General features: G+C 33.8%; 1 protein-coding gene across 3 annotated transcripts in view; it reads left to right on the forward strand.

Moving 5' to 3' along the window:
* Positions 1 to 22,324, forward strand: part of LOC126890523 (15-hydroxyprostaglandin dehydrogenase [NAD(+)]-like) — a 136,654-nt gene that overhangs the window by 109,096 nt on the left and 5,234 nt on the right. For all 3 annotated transcript variants that reach the window (XM_050659528.1, XM_050659527.1, XM_050659526.1), the window contains exon 6: positions 8,481 to 8,655. In XM_050659528.1, the coding sequence (XP_050515485.1) occupies positions 8,481 to 8,655 (175 nt within the window). The remainder of the gene's footprint in view (positions 1 to 8,480; positions 8,656 to 22,324) is intronic.

The raw sequence follows: 22,324 nt of genomic DNA on the forward strand, positions 1-22,324 counted from the left end.
GTGTAGGAGTACAGTTCCAATAACTTACAGTCTATGACATAATTCTGAGTTTTAAATAATAAGCGATATTATTATCTATAGTTACAGTAAGTATCTAAAATTAAGAACACAGTGTAGGTATAAAATTCCAATAACTTAGATTCTATAATATAGCCCTATACATTTTAAATAGTTTGCGATATTGTCATAGTAACCATCTGTGCCTAAAAGTTTGTTGATGTTGTTAGGAATATTGAATCTAATTCGTTCATTTGCAAAAGTGGACAGTCAATTAAAAAATTTTTTACATTATTTTTTATTTCGTCACATATTTCACATTTAGGGGAATCGTCTCTTGTAAACAGGTGAGAGTGCGTGTATCTTGTGTGACCTATACGCAGACGTGTGATAACAGTTTGAAGTTTCCGGGTTCGTATTCTCGACAGCCGCGGGTAAATATTATCTTTTATTGTTTTTAAAGATGTCTGTGAATATTTCGATTCTTGGTTCCACTTACACGTGATTAGATTTCTAAAGTACGATTTTATGTCACCCGCGAGATTATGACACTCCGTTACCTATGTTTCGACACTTTCCGACACTTTACGGGCGCACTGATCTGCTGCTTCGTTTCCATCAATACCAATATGAGATGGGATCCATATGAAGGTAATGCGTCTGGAATTTTCTTGAGCCTCTTCTAGTTCATATTTTACCATTTTCTCTAGGGGGCTTTTAGGATACACATGATTTAAAGTTTGTAAAGCACCGAGTGAATCGCTGAGGATCAAGCATTTTGGTATTTTGTTTGTGTTGACATGTTCAAGAGCTTTGAGTATTGCATAAAGTTCAGCAGAAAAAATACTGAAATATTTGGGAAGCCTCAAATGATATTGATTTTTAGGGGTTACATATACAGCACCTACTCCTGTATTACATTTTGATGCATCTGTGTATATCTTGTAGCAATTATCTTCTTGTTTGGCTATGATTGAATTAAGGTTATTTTTAGAAACAGCTGGATTTGTTGAGTGCTTACTAAATGCAGTAAGATTATAATTTATTTGGGGAGTATCAGTTTTCCAAGGAGGGGGATGGTCCAAATTTATTAGGAATATATCTGGAAAGTTTACTTCTAAATATCTTAGATAAAATCGAATTCTCTCATAGAAAGGTTTGTGTGAAATAGGTCTATTTTGAGACGTATATTTATTATTGAATGTATTATCAAAAAGAGGTCTGTTTGGGTTTGAAGCTATAGAAGTTGCATGAGTTAATGTTAAATAAATGCGACGGTGGAATAAAGAAGGCTCTCCGGTTTCACTATACAAACTCTCTACCGGCGTGGTTCTAAATGCTCCCAAGGCAAGTCTTAATGCTGCATTGTGTATACAATCTAAAGGTTTTAGTGTTTTCTCGGACGCAGATATGTACGCAATGCAGTCATAGTCTATTTTAGATCTAATTAAAGCTTTATATAGGCTAATTAGGGTATCATAATCAGAGCCCCAGTCCCTGTTATATAATGTTCTTAATAAATTTAATCTTTTGTTGCAAGATGCGATTAGTTGATTTATATGTTTATTCCAAGACAGTTTTTGATCCAACCACATTCCCATAAATTTTACGTCTGTTTTAAACATCATAGCTGAATTATAAAATTTCAATATTGTTGTGCTGAAAGCGTGTTCATTGGTGAATACCATTCCCACTGTTTTGGAGACAGAAAATTTAAATCCCGTGCCATGGGACCATTGTTCTAGTTGTTGTAGAAAGTTTTGTAATGATTTCGACATTCGAGCGAGGGGTTTTTGCCTTTGATGTAAACTACTAAATCATCTGCATAAACGCGAGCTTTCAGAGGTTTTTGCAAATTTTTAATTATATCATTTATAGCGATTACGAATAGTGTTGGGCTAATTATTGATCCTTGAGGAGTCCCATTTTCTTCAATAGATTCTTCTGAATGTGAATTTTGAACCCTTACTCGAAATGTTCTGTACCGCAAAAAGTTTTTAATTAATTCTAGACAATTACCTCGGATATTCCATGAGTGCAGTTTTTTCAAAATATTATACCTCCAGCACGTGTTGAATGCTTTCTTTAAATAAAAAATATTGCTATACAATGTTGTCGAATTGCTAGAGTTTACTGAATATCGCTTTCTAAGTCTAGAATATTATCTATGCCGGATCGGTTTTGTCTAATACCATTTTGTTCATGTATCAGTAAATTTGACTTTTCAAGTGTCCAGGTGAGCCGTGCATTGACAATTTTTTCTAGTAATTTTCCCATGGAGCATGTCAGACTTATAGGCCTGTAGGACTCGGGATCTAGACGGGGACTTTGAGGTTTAAGAAATGGAAACAATAGCCTTAGCACAAATTGTGGGGTACTGGTGTTGCTGCCATATGAGGTTGAATATCTGTAGCATTACCATTATTGCTGAATTTGGAAGCTGTTTCAGAGAAATAGATGGTACATCATCTGGGTCAGGACTAGAATCTTTCAAATCTATAAGTCCATGAAATGTTAGAGGGAGATTTAGAGGATTCTGGCTAATTTCGTATGGAAATATATTATAATTTTCAAGTTGTATTTTGTTTTCAAGAAAAGTGGGGTCGAAGCTTTAATTGGAAGATATTTTTTTATAATTCAGTGCCAATATGTTGGAAATTTCTGTTGGTGATGTAATGATTTGGTTATTTACTTTCAAGCTAGATATTGTAGGTGATTGGTGGAAACCGGAAATTTTGCGTATTTTTTTCCAAACTTCACTTATTGGCATAGAACTGTTTATATTGGAAACATATTTCATCCAACTGGTTTTTTTGGCCTGTTTAATTAACAGTTGACTTTTGGACTTAAGTCTTTTGTACTCTATTTTGTTCTCTATATTTTAATGTTTTTTGTACTTATTGAAAGCTTTTTTACTTGCCCGAATTGCTTCACTACAGTCACGATTCCACCATGGTACGGGTAAATGCTTTTTTGGCGCTTTAGTTTTACCTATAGGCTGTTCTGCACTTTGTATAATGATATTATTGAAGTCACCTAGAGTATCATTGACGTTACTTTTTACAATAAAGTTTTCCATAGCTTTATCTATGTAGTTTTTAAATTCTGTCCAGTTTGCCGACTCCGTTTTCCATTTGGGTAGAAACTCATAAGGCGATTGTTGCCTAGAGAAATTTCTTATAAGAATGGGATGATGGTCGCTACTGTATGTATATGTCAATACTTTCGATAAGAGCTGGGGTGACAACTTTGGGTCACAAAGACCTAAGTCAATTGCAGATGAATCTCCAGTCTGAATATTAAAACGTGTAGGAGTCCCATCATTGAGTAAGTTAAGCTGTAAGTCAGACATTAACTTTTCCAGTAATTTACCTCTGGTATCAGTACGGACAGACCCCCAAATGCTATTGTGAGCATTGACCTCACCAAGTATAATACGATGAGTTGGAATTTGTTCGATAAGGTTATTTATATCGTCAAAAGTTAATATTGCACTTGATGGTAGGTAAATGTTACAAATGTAGAGGGTCGAGGGTGCTGACAGTTTTATTATTACTGCTTCGAGGTTGGTGTTTACAGGAAATAGGCTTGCTACGTATGATTTTTTTACCAAAGTGGCAACCCCACCAGAAAAAAAATTACTATTACTTTTTCTGTTATTTCTAAATCAATTGATCTGCTTAGAATTGTAACTTGTGTTTGGACTAAGGTTAGTTTCTTGTAGGCCAATGATTTGAAACATGGGGAAACGATGGAACAATCCATCAATATTTCACTATAATAAAGAGTTGAAAATTAGGCACTGGAGGAAGATAATTCACTGTCAGGGATATCTTTACCTAGATAGTGATTCAATTTATTTTTAAGGATACCGAAAAAGTTAATAAGCTGTAAACACGTAGTGCCTCGGCTCTCGATATTTTGCCTATTACCCGTGAAACTACTATTTTTTAATTATAGTTAAAGTGATCAAACTAACTTTAAACTGTAAGTTTTTTACCACATATACTATTTAATCGTATATTTGCGTATTTAAACCAGTTTCGTTAGTTTACATTCCTGTCTACTACAGCAGTTATTGTAAATAGACACAGGTTTATGGATTATAAACAATTTACCGGTTTGTTTTTTGCAGGAAACGAAAGTAATTAGTTTCGGTAGTACCGTAAATAAATTATCAATATGTTATCAGATGTTACTATACAGAATGCCCCAGCGAATAAATCTTATTCTACCGCAGCTGCACAGCAAAATTTCTTTCCAAGAAAAGAAAACGCAATAGATTTTAGCGGTATTAATAATACACCACTTCAAGATTACCTTATTCCTTTAGGTAATTGAATAAATCCCAAAAATATCTTATTCACGTCCCGCCTATCTAATAATCGAATGGGCATGTATTTAAGTAGCAAGCAAGCTGTTGAGGATTTTATAACAAACTATGGTTGTATTGAGGTACATGGGGAAATAGTCAGGGCCAGAAGGCTCATAACGCCTGCAGAAAGCATAGTGCTATCAAATGTTTGTCCAAGTATCCCACACGAAGTAATCATCCAAGAATTAAAACATCTCAGCCTAAACTTAGTTTCTCCAATCACTGTCTTAATGATCAGTGCCTGTTTTTCAGAATATAGCCATATATTAAGTTTTAGAAGGCAAGTGTTTATTAGTCCGCATAACACGACGATCCGAGATTCAATTCTTCTAAATTATTCATTATAATATATCTGTACACAAACATTATATACTATATCTGTAAACAAACAAGTCACATTGCTAGTAACTGTTCAAGCAATAAAAATTCTTCTTCTCAGCCTTCAGGACCCTTAGCCCCCCCCCTACTGTTCAATTTTCTGACTCTCCTACCAATGCTGGTAATCAAGTAGACCAAACTTCTAATAATGATCAAAATAAAAATACCGAAATATTTCGTCAAGTATCCACACCAAATACCTCTAACTCTTCGTCAGTGGAAATTATACAGCCCGTTTCTGAAGCAACCCAAGATTTAAAAACTAACGAAAACACTCCACTGGAATCTTCTGCTACAGCCGAAAATATAGAGATAATTTCACAGACTTCACTAGCGATCACGAAAGAATTACCCTGTCCCTCCACCAAACGAACCATAGAGGAAACATTATCTCCACCTCTCTAAAATATTGTTAATAATCAAACATTTCTTCTTCCTGCTCAGCCTCATAAAACCAAAACTCAAAAGAATAAAAAACCTAAACGCTCATTACCTATCCCTGAATCGCTTGAATCATTTCTAAGTAAACAATCAACACCGTCCATTTTAAGCTATGACCAATTAATGATGCTTATTGAAAATATTCAAGGCAGCCAATCTCCTATCGAAATTGTTAAGGAATTCACATCTGATTTCCTTGGCCTCATAAATTTTTTTACCGTCTCTTATCAATATATTCCAGACAGAGCTACAAAATATCGTTTTACAAGGCTAAAAACCCTACTGCTACGTTTTCTCGGTCAAGACGCTACTACTGAGAGTGAACTCTCTTCAACTGAAACATAACATTGAACTCAATTTTACAGTGGAATATTGATGAACTTTTCCATCGCTTACCAATGCTCAACATCATTCAATCAGGCCGAATTATTCGCTCTCTACAGAGCACTTAAGTTTTCTAAAGACAATAACATAACTAGAGTAGTGATTCTTTCTGATTCGCTTAGTGCGATAACATCAGTACAAAAAATATATCCAAATCATCCAATTGAAAAAATGATCAAGTTGGAGCTTCACTTATCTCAACAAAATGGTAGAATAGTCAACTTCATTTGGATTCCTTCCCACGTGGGCATTAGTGGAAATAAAGATGCAGACTCAAGTGCGCGTAGTGCAGTGATTAGTGCAGATACAGAAACGATATTAAAATGTGCCCCTAATGACTTGAAAGTGTTGTTGACTGGCTCGATGAACGGCAAAATTCAAATTCAAAACTCAGGCAAATTAAAGGCACAGTTAAAAAAGTCAAAACAGTTTATAAAAGTTGTTATGAGAAAGCAGTTTTCAACCGCCTACGACTAGGCCATACCAGGCTTAATCACTCATATTTGTTCTCAAGATCTGAACCATCTATTTGTGAATCGTGTAACACACAACTAACATAATATATTCTCATTGAATGCCAAAAATATACACAAGAACGTATTAATTTTAATATCGTGTCAAATATGTCAGTTCTGGGTGACAATAATAAAGAACCAAAAAATTTAATTGACTTTTTAAAAACAACTGATGTATTTAATAAAATCTAACAAGTTTTTGTAGATAATGCATGTAACCTTACCTTTGTATATACTATACTATACTTGTATACTTGTATTATACTTAATATTACTGTACCACATTTTTGTTTAATCTATGTATTGTTCCGTCGCTAATAACCATTAGGTGGATGCGACTTTTTCTTAATAAAAAAAAATTATTTTTAAGTCGGGTAAAGCGATGTTTTGTAGTTTTGTCTGATAGGTATGGTTAAGATATGGTTAATAGGTTTATTAAACCGGGGAAATTGGTTGTGTATTCCTTGATAATTTCTATAGGTGAATAAAATTGTTACCTTGGGTATTTTCAATTAGCATCATTAGCTGTTCATAGTTTAACAGAGGTCTTGTGGAATTTTTATTCATGAAAATTTTAAGTGCGTCAGGAGTAGGTGCTGTACGTTTAGGTTTTTTGGGCTTTTGGATGTTGGTTTGATGTGGTGTTTAAAGGAGAGCAAACGTTGGATTATTAGTATTCAGATTTTCGATAGGAAGAGATAACGTTTCGTCAATACTTCTTTTCACAGATTTACTGGATGATTCTCCTATTATTCCGAGTGAAGCCTGTTGATCGATTACTTCAGACATTTTTTCACATGGATTTTTAGTGGGAATGTTCTCTTCGGTGGGAATTATTTTGCTCGCTTCAGAAGTTGGCAGTAGGTTTTGAGGAGTAGGAGAAATTGAAGAGGGTGTTTGAATATTTATGTTGTTTGGATCACCGTCTTCAGCTTGATGTGATTGGGAACCATTATCGGTGGTGGAGTGGGAGATTAGCGTTGAAGTAGGGTTCTGTAAAGTTGAATTTTGAGCTTGAGTGGAAGATATTGTATTGTTGGTGTTTGGGCATTTGCTTGATATATGGCCTGTTTGCTTACATGTATAGCATGTAAGATTATCTTGAGATATGAAAATTCTGTAGGTGACGCTTTCGTAATTTATTAAAATAGAATCTGGAATCATGACACTATATGGGCTGATAAATACTTGTCTTCTGAAGCTTTTTATGTGGTTGTATTCAGGTAAAGAAGCACCGATTCTTAAAAAGGTTATGGGGGAGACGAGATTTAGGCCCATTTCTTTCAATTCTCGGATGAGAACATCGTGAGGGATTGTCGGGCAGACACTGGATAATACTAATCTTTCTGCTGGGGTTATAAGTCGTCTAGCTCGTACGGTTTCTCCTTGTACTTGTATAGAACCATATTTCTCCATAAAGTTATCTACGGTGAGTTTGCTACTTAGGTACATACATATTCTGTTATTGGATAAACGAGAAGAAATAAAATTTCTTTTGGATTTATTAAGGTGCCTAACGGAATCAAGTAATCTTGAATGGGGGCATTATCTATAGCACTAAATACTATTCCCTGTTCTTTCGTTGGAAAAATATTCTGCTGAGAAACAGCTGAGCTGTAAGATTTACTCATTGGAGAGACGTTCTGTATAGTAACATCGGCAGACATATCCATTAATTATTTTTACGCAGTCACATAAAAGTAATACCTCTCTGTGCCAGCAAAAAACAATACTGGTTGTTGTTTGTTATTGATAAATTTTGGTTTTTTACGGTAAATAAAACCATATAAAAAACCAATAAAATCAGTTCAGGATGCGACTTTAGGTTTGACTAATATTATAATATTAAAACGTACAGTCTTAAATGCTGTTGGTTCACTTTGATTGTAATTAACACTTTTGATATTCGTAATTAAACACAAAATATCAAGAGCCGAGACAAACAACTGTTTCTACTTATTTATCAGAGCCGAACTCTAAAAAATTAGTTGCTACTTGGGTAAAAGAATATCTTGTGAATAATATTTGTGTAAAATAAATTTAAATTATACTAGTTAGTAGTCCATTTACTCACGGATTTTGTTGTACATTAAAGAACCGCTTGGATTGTTATGAAATTGGTTATTGGTATGTCAATGTGATATTGTGCCAATGTGTGCTTTTGCCCTGAGGGTGAGTTTCATCCTTTCTAGGGGTGAAAAACATACGTTTAAAATAAGTCCGGAAATGGATAAACTGACTAATTCTAAGTAACTTTTGTTAGAAAACAAAAACAAAGCTTTTTAACAACACTTTAAAAAGTTATGATGATATTTCTCCGAAAACTGCTTCATTTTCTTTATTAATAATGTTACCTAATAATACAGCATCTATATAAAATTTTATTGTAGGAATGGCAGTATCATGGGGCAACAAAATTCACTATGAAAGAACAAAAGTAAGGGTGTTTGCTCTTTGCCCTGGTCCCACAGATACCAATTTTTTTGCTGGAAATGATAAATGTTTTGGTCCTGAATATGAAAAAGCATTTGAATTATTAGAAGAAGAAATAAAAAATATACAAACGTGAGTACAAACGGATACAAAGCTTAGACAACGCTCCTTATACTTTATAGTTTATATAAATCATATACTTTACAAGTTTATATAAATCAAAATATTATTACATATAAAAAATCATATTTACACACCCCGAAACAGTCGAGTTTTACTTTTAAATTATGATTTTTTGGCATATATACGCTGTGAGCTCGTATGTAGAGGGGATATTTATAAATTCGCGAGCGCCAGTAGTGGCAAGTATGTAAACGTTTACCGGAAATTTGACATAAACGTCAAAGTGATTAATTTAAAATTAAAATTAAAAACATTAATTATAAAAAATATAAGTTGGTCAAAGCTGTGGTATATATTTTTTATATACTTACGTTTTAAATACTGAATTTACGTTTTTTTATGTTCCGTAATATGTAATTAAAAATTAATCTTCTGTTAACCTTAGCGCCATCTACACGATAATTGTGAAAATATCCGAAGTAAGAAATTAGTATTTCATCAATAGAACGTCAAAATGATTAGCAAAATCATAAAAAAATCTATTACAATTTAATTACTTTTTAGCGTTGTCAATATTAAGCGATAACAATTAAATAATAAATTTAAAAATTACCGGTGAAAGTTGAATTAGTAACCGCTAGGAGCGACACCAGCGAAGCTCAGAGCGTATAGATCATACTAGTGACGTTATTTATCTGGGGCGATCACGTAATCGATGATTATTTTAAATGAGAGTAGGTGTCGTATGCTAGCTCATTTGAAAGGTTATTTAATTATCTATTCAGTTATATAAACATTAGCAGAATTATTTATACAATGTATAAAAAATTATATATTGTTGTTGAAAAAAATATTTAATTTTTGAATTATCGTACAGTCGGAAAAATTAGATTACCCATGAACGATCACATAAATCACTTATTTTGTATTTGCTGTCTTTTTTTATAAATAACAAACTTTTTTTATAGAAAAAGAGTGCAAATACAAAATAGGTGATTAATGTGATCGTTCATGGGTAATCGTTCATTTTCCGACTGTACCTAATTTTTTAATACAAAATAAAGTTTATCCCAAACGCTTTTTTCAGTGCGTCATTAATTTTGACGTCAATTAAGATATCAGGAATGTCGCGAATCAGTGCATGACATTTTAGTTAAATCTGACAGTTGTCAGAATATGTATATTTATGTTTATATAAATATCAATATTTAGCCAGAATATTAATATTTAAAATATTTTAAGAAAAGATAAATAAATATAGAATACAATATTTCACTATACAATGTCCAAATCAGGGGCGTAACAGAGGGCCCCGCAGCATGAAGCTTGCGGGGGGCCCCAATCGCTTAAGGGCCCCATCTTGTCATCTGATATTATGTAAAAATCTGTTCTTGTTATATTATTTTACGTTGTCTGTTTAAATTTAAAAACGTAAAAATTTCTAACTAATAGACGTATTTGCCAAGTGAATCATCTCATAATATCTAGAAACTTAATCCCTTCCGGCCTACCGAAATTTTATGACAGCGACAATAAACTATATAATGCTTTGTACGTGACTATTGAAAAATACTAGAATTGCAATTTGCCGAATTTAAGAAGAATATTTTTAAATCTAAAAATGGGTTTTCTTTCTCTCTGTTCTTTACCTACTTTTAGTATCTCGATACAATATTATCGTCAGTAATTTCATATTGGTTGTTTGCATTGAATGTTATTTATGTTTGTGTTTGGTACGCATTTATTTAGCAATTATTGACGACTTTTCTAGTGTAATCATTTGACAATCTCTCAACATATAAACGGTAAGATAAGGAAATTATAACACTTAACGCTTTAGGGGAGTCAATGTAGAAAAACTTGCATTGTTTCGGTTTCGGAAAAAATCAAACAAGCTTATATTTTTCTAAAACATTTTTTGTTAGTTTATATATATCTTATCTTAAAGGGAAAAGTTCTACTCACAGATGCCTTTAATTGTTTATTAATTCTTTAAACAATAAAACTGTTTTATATTAAATAATTTTAAAAGATATCGGTGAATTCATTATTTTATTTTGTTCAAAAATGTTTCTATTTGCTTTTTGATTTTGCTGAATTCGAATATGACATTAAATCAGGGCCATAAGTACGAAGTAAGATGTTGGGGGCCCCGGGGCAAACGTGATCTGGGGGCTCCCTACCGGGGGTCTGGGGTTAATCACCCAGCAGAAGGAGTCCGGGAAAATTGATACTTAACCACTTGAAAACGCATTTTAATGTACCCCATGACTGAAGTTTCCTGTACCTACCTACATATTGCTATTTTAGTTGACCAACACAAAAAAAAATTGAAATCACATTATTTTAAGCTAAATATTTTGCAAATATTTACCATCAATATGACATATTTTCTGTTTTCATAAAAAATATACTACATATAATGTTACTTACATTCTTCGGCTATAATGTAGGTTTCTTAATCACATTATATTGCCTATAGGCAGTATAACGCGATTAAAATCGCGGGACCCCCTTCGCCGGGGGCCACGAGGCACTGCCCCGGTTGCCCCAATGATAGTTGCGGTCCTGTCAGACATTACAATTTGAAAATTCAAAATAAATTTTTTTGAGTACTTATACAGTATGTCTGCGTGTCTTCGAACCATATGGGAAACATTTTTATTATCAATTTTACGAAAAAAGTTATTCTTCATGAAATGCTCTGAATGGTCTTAAATCTGAGATACAAAATAAGCCAGGTAAACCATCAGATATCAAAGCTTATCAACTCAAGGGTAAAGTACTTTTATATTTAACAGTATACGATTTTAATTTTATGGTTCATTCCACCAACATACGCCTGTTTTGGATTATCGCGACAACGAATATTTCAGTGTGCAACATAAGAAGTACGAAAGTAAATGGCTCTAATAATTATTACATTAAACAACAATGTAATTTGCAATTTATTTTCGTTCTTCATATTTTGCACAATAAAATATTCGTTGTCGAAATAATCCAACACAGGCGTATATTCGTGGAATAGGGTATAATATGTAATTACATCCTTGTAAATAAAAAATAAATTTTTCCAAATATTTCTCAAATTACCGATAACCGACATCATTTTATTACAATTATAATAACTATTTTATTATTAATTTTTTAATTTTACGAAAAAATTCTTTATAAAATTCTTATCAGATTCTTTATATGTAAAAAGCTCTGCATTATCTCAAAACGAAGATTCAATCGTAATATATCACATTTTACCAACTTTATACGAAGTATGTAGAAAAATATGAATTTCTCTCTAAGAGTTAAGTACCTACCTTTATAGTTCACAATATTTCAACTGGAATGATATAATTGCATATTTAAACATAGTAGAGCTTGCTTAGAACACTGATGATGCTCTCTTTAGAGCGAAAACGTTTTGTATTTTAATGTAGCCCTTTATTGGGGTTTTAAACTAATATACCTTTTACGCAGAAGATCTTTTTCTTCAATTTTTGTAATTAATGGTATATAGCCGGCTACAGGAAAATTTTCCTTATGGATTTTAACATATATTTATGTTTTTATAATTTTTATAATTTCCTTACAAAATTTTTGTGTTATCTAATCTATAATCTACTTAAGTAAATCTTTAATCATATATTTATGTTTTTATAATTTTTATAATTTCCTTATAAAATTTTTGTTTTTTCCCTATATTAGGGCGGCTCACGCTGCCCCCTTGCACCCCGGGTCGGAATGGGTCTGTATACCAATAAAGATGAGAAATTTAAGTTGTTATGAACAGTAAATGATAACGCTAACACAAAAAAGTTTTTGTTAAATAAGTCTTATTAAGTAATTGTTTAACGCGGGAGCAGTCGCGCTCACTTTTGTCACGTAAGCAGTCGCGCGTAGAACAAAATCTAACAATATGAATTTAAAACAAATTTCAATTTTATAATATTTTGTTTGCTTTTTATGTTAAAAATACCTATTTCTAACAATTCTAAAACTAATTGGTTCCCAGCAAAGCCATAAATTCCACAAAAAAAATAAAAATGAAATTAAAAAATTTAAAAAAAATCCTACGCATTACTACAATCTTCTTCGAGGCAATTACAAGTGGAAAGTTATGTTGCAAAATTTTTCATTAGGTTATCACGGAAAATGATAAAAAGTTGGATTTTTCCTAACGGCGCGACTGCTCCCGGGTTAAAAGGGGCCCCACTTCAAATTCTGCGGGGGGCCCCGACGGAGTTTGTTACGCCACTGGTCCAAATATACCAATGACCTATTATTTATATTACGTCGTTGATAAATTTCTAACATAGAATTATTACAATTGTCATTTTATCATTTTAACATTATGAAAGTACTGTCACGAGAGATTACTTTTGTTTCAAATTATCTTTATTCGCATTATGGATTGTTTTTTTCTGTCACTTCGAGCTTAATGCGTTAGAGCGAATTCGACAATCAATGGCGCACTGAAAAAAGGGTTTGGATAAACTCGATAAACTGTATATATCTTAATGCTGACAGAAAAAAGAAAATTTTTTTTATTTAATTAATTAAAAATAATTGTTCTTGGCTTAAATTAAATGTTAAAATTGCTCACCTTCCCTTTTAGCAGTCATGGAACCGAGGAGAGTTTTGTTAGGGATTGGGATTTGGGTTTTCTACTTGAAAGTTTTAGGTTTTGGAGTATCGCTAACGTAAGCCATCAGTTTCTCCTAATAATCAAATACTTGGGATTCAATAAATATACGCTTATGTTTAATCTCCTAGAGCTTACTTATTAGAACCACATTAAATTTTAAGTAATAATTAATCTAGTTCTAACAAGTATTTTCCAGGTAAATATATAATAGAAATCTGTTTCAAAAAGCTAAATATTTTCATAACCTTGTTAAGCAAAACAGGCAAAACTGCTATTCAAACAAACAATTCCGTCTAAAATGTGCAAACAAGATTATGTGTGTTGGTTTTGTGTTTTATTGGCACTGGTTTTCACAACCAACTGGCCAGTCAATTTCGAAATGATGTTTTAGATTATAACTTATCACTAATTCATGGGAGTAATAATGTGCAGTGTGCGTGTTGGGTAAATGTCTTGTTACTTTAGTAAAGTCGACTTCATTGTCTTTACAAAGCTTTGATGCTATTGTATCCGAACATCTGCGGTTCCTCCGGTAAGTACCGATCCCACAAAAAAGGTTATAAAAACTTTTTTTTAATTCAATTTAGATATTACGTGTTTCATATTTTCATTACTAGAGCAATTACTCGCGTCATTCTTATCTGTATAGTAGAGTGGACCAGTAGCTTTCGAGTGTCTAGCGATAATCTAAAATACTCTAAAATTCTCGAAATATACTTACTGTAGGACATACGGATGTACAGTAGAAAAAATGAAAGAATACCCATGAACGAACATATAAAACACGCTGTATTTTCCTGTCACCATGTCACACAAAAAATTGGCCAGCGCAAGTACATGTAATAATTATTATTACATGTACTTGCACTGGACAATTTTCCATGTGACACGGTGACAGGAAAATACAGCGTGTTTTATATGTTCGTTCATGGGTATTCTTTCATTTTTCCGACTGTAGTTAAGTAGAAAACATCTAATCCACAAATTGTCAAAAATGAGATTTTAATAGGTTTGGGCCAACCGGAGGAACCAGCATTTTGCTCAATAACATAAAAATGCACAGATACCTGACGTTCGCAAACTTTTTCCGACTTTGGTTGGAACAAATCTATTAAAATCTCATTTTTGACAATTTGCGGGTTGGACGTTTTCTGCTTAACTAGGTCTCTGCGCCAGCAGTGGCCGAACAACTTACAGTTCATAGCAAATCCTTCTTTCAGTGTGCCATAGTTTATCGAATTCTCTCTAAAGCCGGACTCAAACGACTGGTGTACTTAGCAAGTACAAAATTATTCGCCTACTTCGCAAGTATACGCTCTGAGCTTCGCTGGTGTCGCTCCTAGCGGTTATTAATTCAACTGTTAGCGGTATTTTTTAAATTTATTATTTAATTATTATCGCTTAATATTTACAACGCAAAAGTAATTAAATTGTAATCGATTTTTTTAAGATTTTGCTAATCATTTTGACGTTCTATTGATAAAATATGAATTTCTTACTTCGGATACTTTCACAATTATCGTGTAGATGGCGCAAGATTAATTTATAATTACATATTACGGAACATTAAAAAAACTTAAATTCAGTATTTAAGACGTAAGTATATTTAAGGTAAACTAATATTTTTTATAATTAATGTTTTTAATTTTAATTTTAAATTATTCACTTTGACATTTATGTCAAATTTCCGGTAAACGTTTACAGACTTGCCACTACTGGCGCTCGCGAATTTGTAATTATCCCCTCTACGTACGAGCTCACAGCGTATACGAGTTTGCGATTGCGATGGCAAGCAGGACGCACGGTTCTTAGACATTACTACCGTTGCCTAGATCAGTGATTCCCAACCGGGGGGCGATTGCCCCCTTGGGGGCGATTTGAGATTTTCAGGGGGGCGATAGAGCGAAGGGGGCAATATGGGGGGCAATAGAGAAAATGGGGCGATAAGGTGGGCGATTAGCATCTGTGAAAAAAGAAATGGGAAATAGAGAAGAAAAAACTATACTTTCGATCGGATATCCATAGGATAATAAAAAGTAATTAAATGTACACCAATGCAGGTAATAATAAGACAATCATCTCGTCTAGTAACAGAGGGCTATATGAATCATGATACAATTTAATTCTATAGGTAAGTAATACATTATAATTAATTCTGCATTTTCCTTTTATCGAGCTTTCGTATTGGGCGAACATCCGCACAAAAGAGAAAGGGATAGAAGTGGGATAAGAATGATGAGAGTAGGTACCGACCCTACCGATCTGACTCTAACAAAAAGTGTACGGCCGCCAAAATTGTGGTCGTTTTGTCATCTATCTACCTTTTGCCCTTAATTTGTCTAAAGTTGAACGTAGGCCTCCTCCTTATTTTTCCACTCTTCTTCGTTCAGTGCTAATCCTGTCCATCTGGTCCCAGCGTATCTTTTTGGGTCATTCGACCATCTCATCTGTAGTCTGCCCTTTCCTCTTTTACGGTCCCAAGGTCTCCAGTGGATTGTCGCTTCATTCCATCTTCCGTCTTTTTGTCTGTTGTTTTATCATGATTTTAACTAGAGAGTAGCTGCATATTTGTTTAGATCTTTCACTTTGGTTTTATTTCTGATCCATGTATTTTTATTTTTGTCACTTATCTTGATACCCAGCATCTTTCTTTCCATTGCCCTTTGAGTATTGGCCATTCTTTCCATATTTTCCTTCGTGAAGGTCTATGTCTGTGCTTCATATGTAAATATTGTTCTTGTCATAGATGAGGTAAATAAAATTAAAGCAAAACCAAAGAATGATGGAATATTTCGTACACTCTGACACTCTGTAAAGAAAATGATGAGATATTTAATACATTGCTACTACAGTACTACATACGGAAGTCCGCTGGCTTTCGAAAGGGAATTGCTTACGGCGGTTCTGCAGTCTCATGGATACTATTATCGAATTTCTGATAACTACTGACCCCACATTGAGTACAGCACTACAAGAGAAGCGAAATAACATCGTTTAACTATCAGATATTTCTGAAAAATTAAATGGAACGAATCTGGAATTACAAAGGAAGAACATAAATATGGCCAAAGCGAAGGGAGTAGTCGGAGCATTCATTGACAAACTATCTATTTTTGAAGAAAATATACAGAGAGGAGGTCTGACCAAATTCCCCAGAAATCATCATGTGGTTATTCTGAGGATCTTCAAACATATTGCCTCCACCTTGGAGGGGATTTGAGGTACATAGCTATGAACCAACATTGAACCAGACATAAAGAAATTATGTGAGTATCACCAGGCCCAAGGGAGAAATTAACAATTATTACTAACCATGTTCACCAACAGTGGACAAAATGCAAGAGGCACAAGATCGAAATAGAGGGAAAATTATGAGAGAGATATATGTCCAGCAGTGGACAAGCGAAGATTGAATGATGACTTACCATGTATCATTTTACGAAATGTAAAAATAAATCAATATTGTACTGAATAATTTTTTGTTTCAATTTAATTGGGGAGGGGGCCGATTATAGTATTCACAACCGGTGAAACCTGTCTAAGGGGGCGATCATGGGGAAAAGGTTGGGAACCACTGGCCTAGATCGACTAACCAATGAACATTAAGGGTGCGATTACGTCACGAGAGTGTACTGTCATTTGAATCATAATATGATTTTTATCGAATCCTGAGAAAACCAAGTATTTTAGAAAAATTTAAACGCAGGATGAAAGATTACATTATTACCGATGGCGGAAAGCCCCTTAGAATAAACAAGCAGTTTATATTGAATGAGATATTTGAAAATAAATATCACACTTCTCTTTTATTTTCAGCCCTCTAACTTATTAAAATAAACATTATAGAAGTTTTCAGGGACTTTCGGCCCTCGGTAATAATGTAGTCTTTCATGCTGAGTTTAAATATTTAAAAAATATTTATTAGTTTTCTCAGGATTCGAAAAAAATGAATACAATTAAAACACATTGAGAATTTTGACATGCATCAAAATTTTGCATTAACTCAATGTAAAACTCTAAACTGTTGAATTCCAGCTTCCCTAATTATTTTACATCAAAAGACATTAGAAACTATTTGTAGAGGATTGAAATCTGTATTGAAAACAACTATTAAAATTGGTCTACGTAATTAAACATATTCCAAAATTTTGTAAAAATGTAATACATTTTAGTTTTCAGCCCAAACTTAGGCCAGACACAATGCAATAATGTTCACATTTTTTAACTGTCAATATTTTTATTTTATTATCTATTGTTTAAAAACAATACAATTGATAAGATACCCTCAGTTGCGGAGAAACTATTAATAATAAAGGTTTTTTATTCAGTCAATGGTGTGAGCACTGTCAGTTAAATAGTAACGTGTGGCCTAACTTTTACACGCATATCTATTGTGGCAAATGTATCATATTTTTCAAAATTTTGTAATCCATTTAAATTGTAGAACAATTTTAACTTTTGATTTTAATACAGATTTTAATTCTCTACAAGTATTCTCTCATGACTTTTGATGTAAAATAATTAGGGAAGCAGGAATTCAACAATTTAGAATTTTACATTGAGTTTTCTATGGCCCTTTTTACGATTCACCACCCGGTATAAGATAAAATGTATACTATTTGTCTTATTATTTCATAATAACACAAATAATACACATATATACACAATAACACACATTCAATGATCGAAAATCATTTAAAAATATGGGAATGTGTACTCTTGTGACGTAAAGTCAAAAATATAAGTCTCCCCACCACCGTCGGTCAAGGCAACCGTAATAAAGTCTAATAACCGTGAGCAGGACGCTATTACAAGTACGCGAGTGTAAACATTTGGCATAACGACGTTGACAGATGAATCAGTGGTGTGATTACTAATAAATAGATCAGGAGATCTAGGAAAAATAAGCCGATTTTTAAATACAGCACCTAGAAAGTTATAACTTTTTCATTGTGTTCAGGATGCCAGAAAAAACTCTACAATATTAAAGTAAGTGCAAATGAATACTTGCATTTTAAAGTGCATAATATGCATCCGAAAGTGCACTAATATGTCAAAATAAGTGTATTCAGGCCAGATTCCTGCTCAGAAACACTAAAACCGCCGTGTAGTATGTTTGCATTAATTTAGTACTAAAACCACTCAAAACTACAGAACATGACGTCATCCTATAGACCAGGTGCTCCGGGTATCCGTTCTGGTGGCGTATTCGTTTTCAGCAACCCCAAAAACCTCCCGAGTAATCAATTTGCATCAACTTAAGGCCGAAAACCCTCGAAACTCCAGAAGATGATGTGCTATAGCAGCGACACTGGGCACCAGATGCTCCGGGGGTCGGTTCTGATGGCATATTCGTATTCAGCGACTCCGCAAACCTCCAAGTAAACTGATTGCATCACTTTAGTGCCGATATCCCTGGAACCTCCAGATAACGTGCCTTAGCAGTGACTCTCGGCACCAGGTGCTCAGTGGGTAGATTCTGATGTCGTAGTCATGTTCAGCGACCCCCAAAGCCCCCCGAGTAACAAAACTTGGCCCTATGCTTATTTTGACATTTTATTTACTTTTGGATGCATGATAAAATGCACTTTAAAATGCAATTATTAATTATGCATTTCCACCTATTTTTCTATTATACACTTTTTTCCTGACATCATCCTGAACGGAAAAACTTGCAAGTCTCTAGGTGGTGTATTTAAAAATTGATTTATTCCGATGTTTTTAGTAAGTATAGATAAGTATGTAGGTACGTAAGGAGTGTACGAATTATCGTGATCCCTTTGACTCAGGTCATTTTTACCGACAACAGATGGAAAACGAACGAGTGGCAACGAGTGACAAATAATTGCACAAGTAACCCACTCACACGACATGGCAAGTATACGCAAGTGACGAATATTCGCCAAGTACACGAGCCATTTGAGTCCGGCTTAACGTATTAAGTTGTAAGTTACAGAAAAAACATAAGTTAGTGATTATTATATATTCATAGAACTCGGAAAATTATGTATTCGTTGACAGGTAGTTGCACGCTTTCACAATGTCAAGGGGTAAAATTACAATTGTCGTTCTAGGTTACTATATTTTGACATTTTATAGTGAAAATTTTATTTTATAATAGATTTTATTTATTTCTTTATTAAAATACTTTAAATTAATATTCAGGCAAATATAACAACGACTATTTCACTAGATTATTTTTAACTGATAAAACGACATAGCAACGCCATGTTTCCTACTGACAAAACTCTTATTTCTCAGCGATAAAATTATGACAGATCCCTCACGAAGGTAATAATATTCTACTGTTGTCAGTTTGACAAACGTCATTGAGGCTTAGTCAATTTTAGACAGATATAATTAATCCAGACGAAAAATCAAAATTTGGATGTCAGTAGGTGAAGAAATAAAAAAATTGGTTTCGGAAAATGTCCCATTGAACACGCATAGGTCCAGAAGCTCTATTTGGACTCAATTTTTGGAGTTCCTACGGGTAAGAAATTTTAAGTTTGAAAGATGTACTGCTATAACGGAACTAGCAAACATTCTCGAGAATTATGCATTTAACATGAAAAAAGGCAATGGCGACGACTATAAAGAGTCGTCTGTAAAGTCAATATGGAATACTACAGCAAAAATGGTACAAGAAAAATATTTTACGGAGTACGGCATAAAAATCGACCGTTTCACAGATATGTATATCTTTCAAATGTGCAAGATTGGCCAAATCTTAGACCATAAAAACAGTGTTTATGGTTTAAGGGGCAGACTAAGCAGAGGCAGCTTCAAAGTGTTCAAAAAAAAGAAAACTCAATTCAAAAGCATTATCCACCGAAAAGCTATTAATTGAGCACATAAAAAAAGGTTTTTCGCCTTTGCTCATTTAAACTTGCTTGGAGAGGCAATGAGGCCGTAAACTGCAAGATTCACTTTTTGATGTCACAAGGAATTTGATGTTCTGAATGTTCTGATGTTCTGATGTTCAAAACAAATCAAGGCGGTTCGAAAAGTTTGGCAAGCATCAAATGGCTGGTAAGAAATTCATCAAACGAAAATATATGCCCAGATAGATTATTTTTGAAATTAATGGAAAAAGGGGGACCAAAGATTTTATCACACAGACTCTTTCTAACCGTTCACCCCAACTGGAAGGATGGATCTTGGTTCAAAAACTGTCCACTTGGAATCAATACCGTATCTAAGTGGACAAAAATGTCAGCTGAAAAAATTGGAATAGAAACAAAAATAACATAACATATTAAACCATTCTCAACGATATTCAGCTGTGTCAGCCTTATTCAAGCAAGGTGTTTCTGAACAGCAGTTAATTAAGTTAAAGGATCACTCAAATGCAAGCTCTCTAAAACCATATCTGCAGCTGGATTCCAGTCACCACCAGAAGTTGATCTAAAATCTCAGAACAACAAATGAAGCTGGACCTTCGAGTTCCCAAATGGTGCTGGTCAATAATACACAAAATCATGCTTTGGTAGAAAAGAATGGGCAAACTTCTATAGCTTATATTAATTGTACATTTAATATAGGTCTGGATCCCGCGTATGAAAAAAAAGTTGATTAATAGCAAGCTTAAAATTTGTTTAAAGCTTAAGGGTGTCTAGTCGGATAAACTGTGATATATGGGAACACTGGAACAGGGGCAGTTTTAATTGTGGAACTGGTTCAAAATTTGGAACGGTCAGACCACGAAAACGGAACATTTATTTTTCCGACAGAATAGACTTAAACTCTCCGAACAAAGATTAAACTCTCATGCAAAAATCAGACTGCTACTTATCACCTGTCATAATTCCTGTCATTTGACATATTCTACATGTTCCACTCAATAAAACGCCCATTTGATGATAAATAGCAGTGTGATTTTATGTGTGATTTTATGTGTGATGATAAATAGCTCTGTGAAGAGAGTTTAATCTCTGTTCGGAGAGTTTAAGTCTGTTCTGTAGGACAAAATACATGTGCCGTTTTCGTGGACTGACCGTTCCAAATTTTTCACCTGTTCCACAATTAAAACTTCCCCTGTTCCAGTGTTCCCATATATCAAAGTTTGTCCGACTAGACAGCCTTAAGCTATTAACAAATTTTCAGCTTGCTAGTAATAAACTTTTTTTTCATACGCGGGATCCAGACCTAATATTGCTAACAAATAAATAAAGATTATGTTTCGTTAATATGGTGCATTAACTATTGTCTTGTGAAATAGTCTTATCGAATATCACTCGAGAAAAAATTATTTACCGACAAAATTTTCTTCTAGTTTTATTCGAATTTGTTGCCTTTTGGCAATTTTCGCTTATGAAATTTTGACAAAATTACTCGACTAACGTCTCGTGATTTAACTGTCAATATTTAATTCGCGAAAATTGCCAGCCAACAAACTTTCATACAAGTCGTAAATTATTTTCGGCAACATTTTCCCTCTTATGATATTATATGCGAATATTTATTACCAGAGAACGGCAGTTCTCGCCAGTGGCGCACAGCAACACCCCCCTACACGCGACAATATAATATACACAAAATTTTCGATTTTCTAAGTCTGACTGATTTGAAAGGTGGGCCAAGTCCCATCTTAAAGTTCAGGAAAGGACTCACCCATTCATATGCCAACCATCCATTTTGGTCCAAGGGTGTGGATTTACGGCCCTTTCTATTTAGGGTCTGTTTTTCGTTCTAGTCCCCAAAACTCCCAAAAACTTCAAAAATTTAAGTCCGACCTTTGCGGCCTCTAATAGTACTGATCATTACCATTCCAACGCATGTCTAATTTTGAAAATCCGTTATACCATTCAAAAGTTACCGAGCTCAGAAATATGACTCAATTTTTATTTAAAAAAGGGAAAATGTTTGTGGATATGTATGTGTGTTTGAAAGTTACACCGATTTGAATTTTTTTTCTGTGTTTGAAGAGGGGGTCAGGGCCGATTCAGAACCGGTGTAGTTTGTGACTTTTGACCACCCATAAACCAGCTAGAGGACTTGGTAGGTACAAAACGGCATATTTTTTGGGGGTATATA

Source organism: Diabrotica virgifera, chromosome 8, assembly GCF_917563875.1.
Source record: "Diabrotica virgifera virgifera chromosome 8, PGI_DIABVI_V3a".
NCBI lineage: Eukaryota > Metazoa > Arthropoda > Insecta > Coleoptera > Chrysomelidae > Diabrotica > Diabrotica virgifera.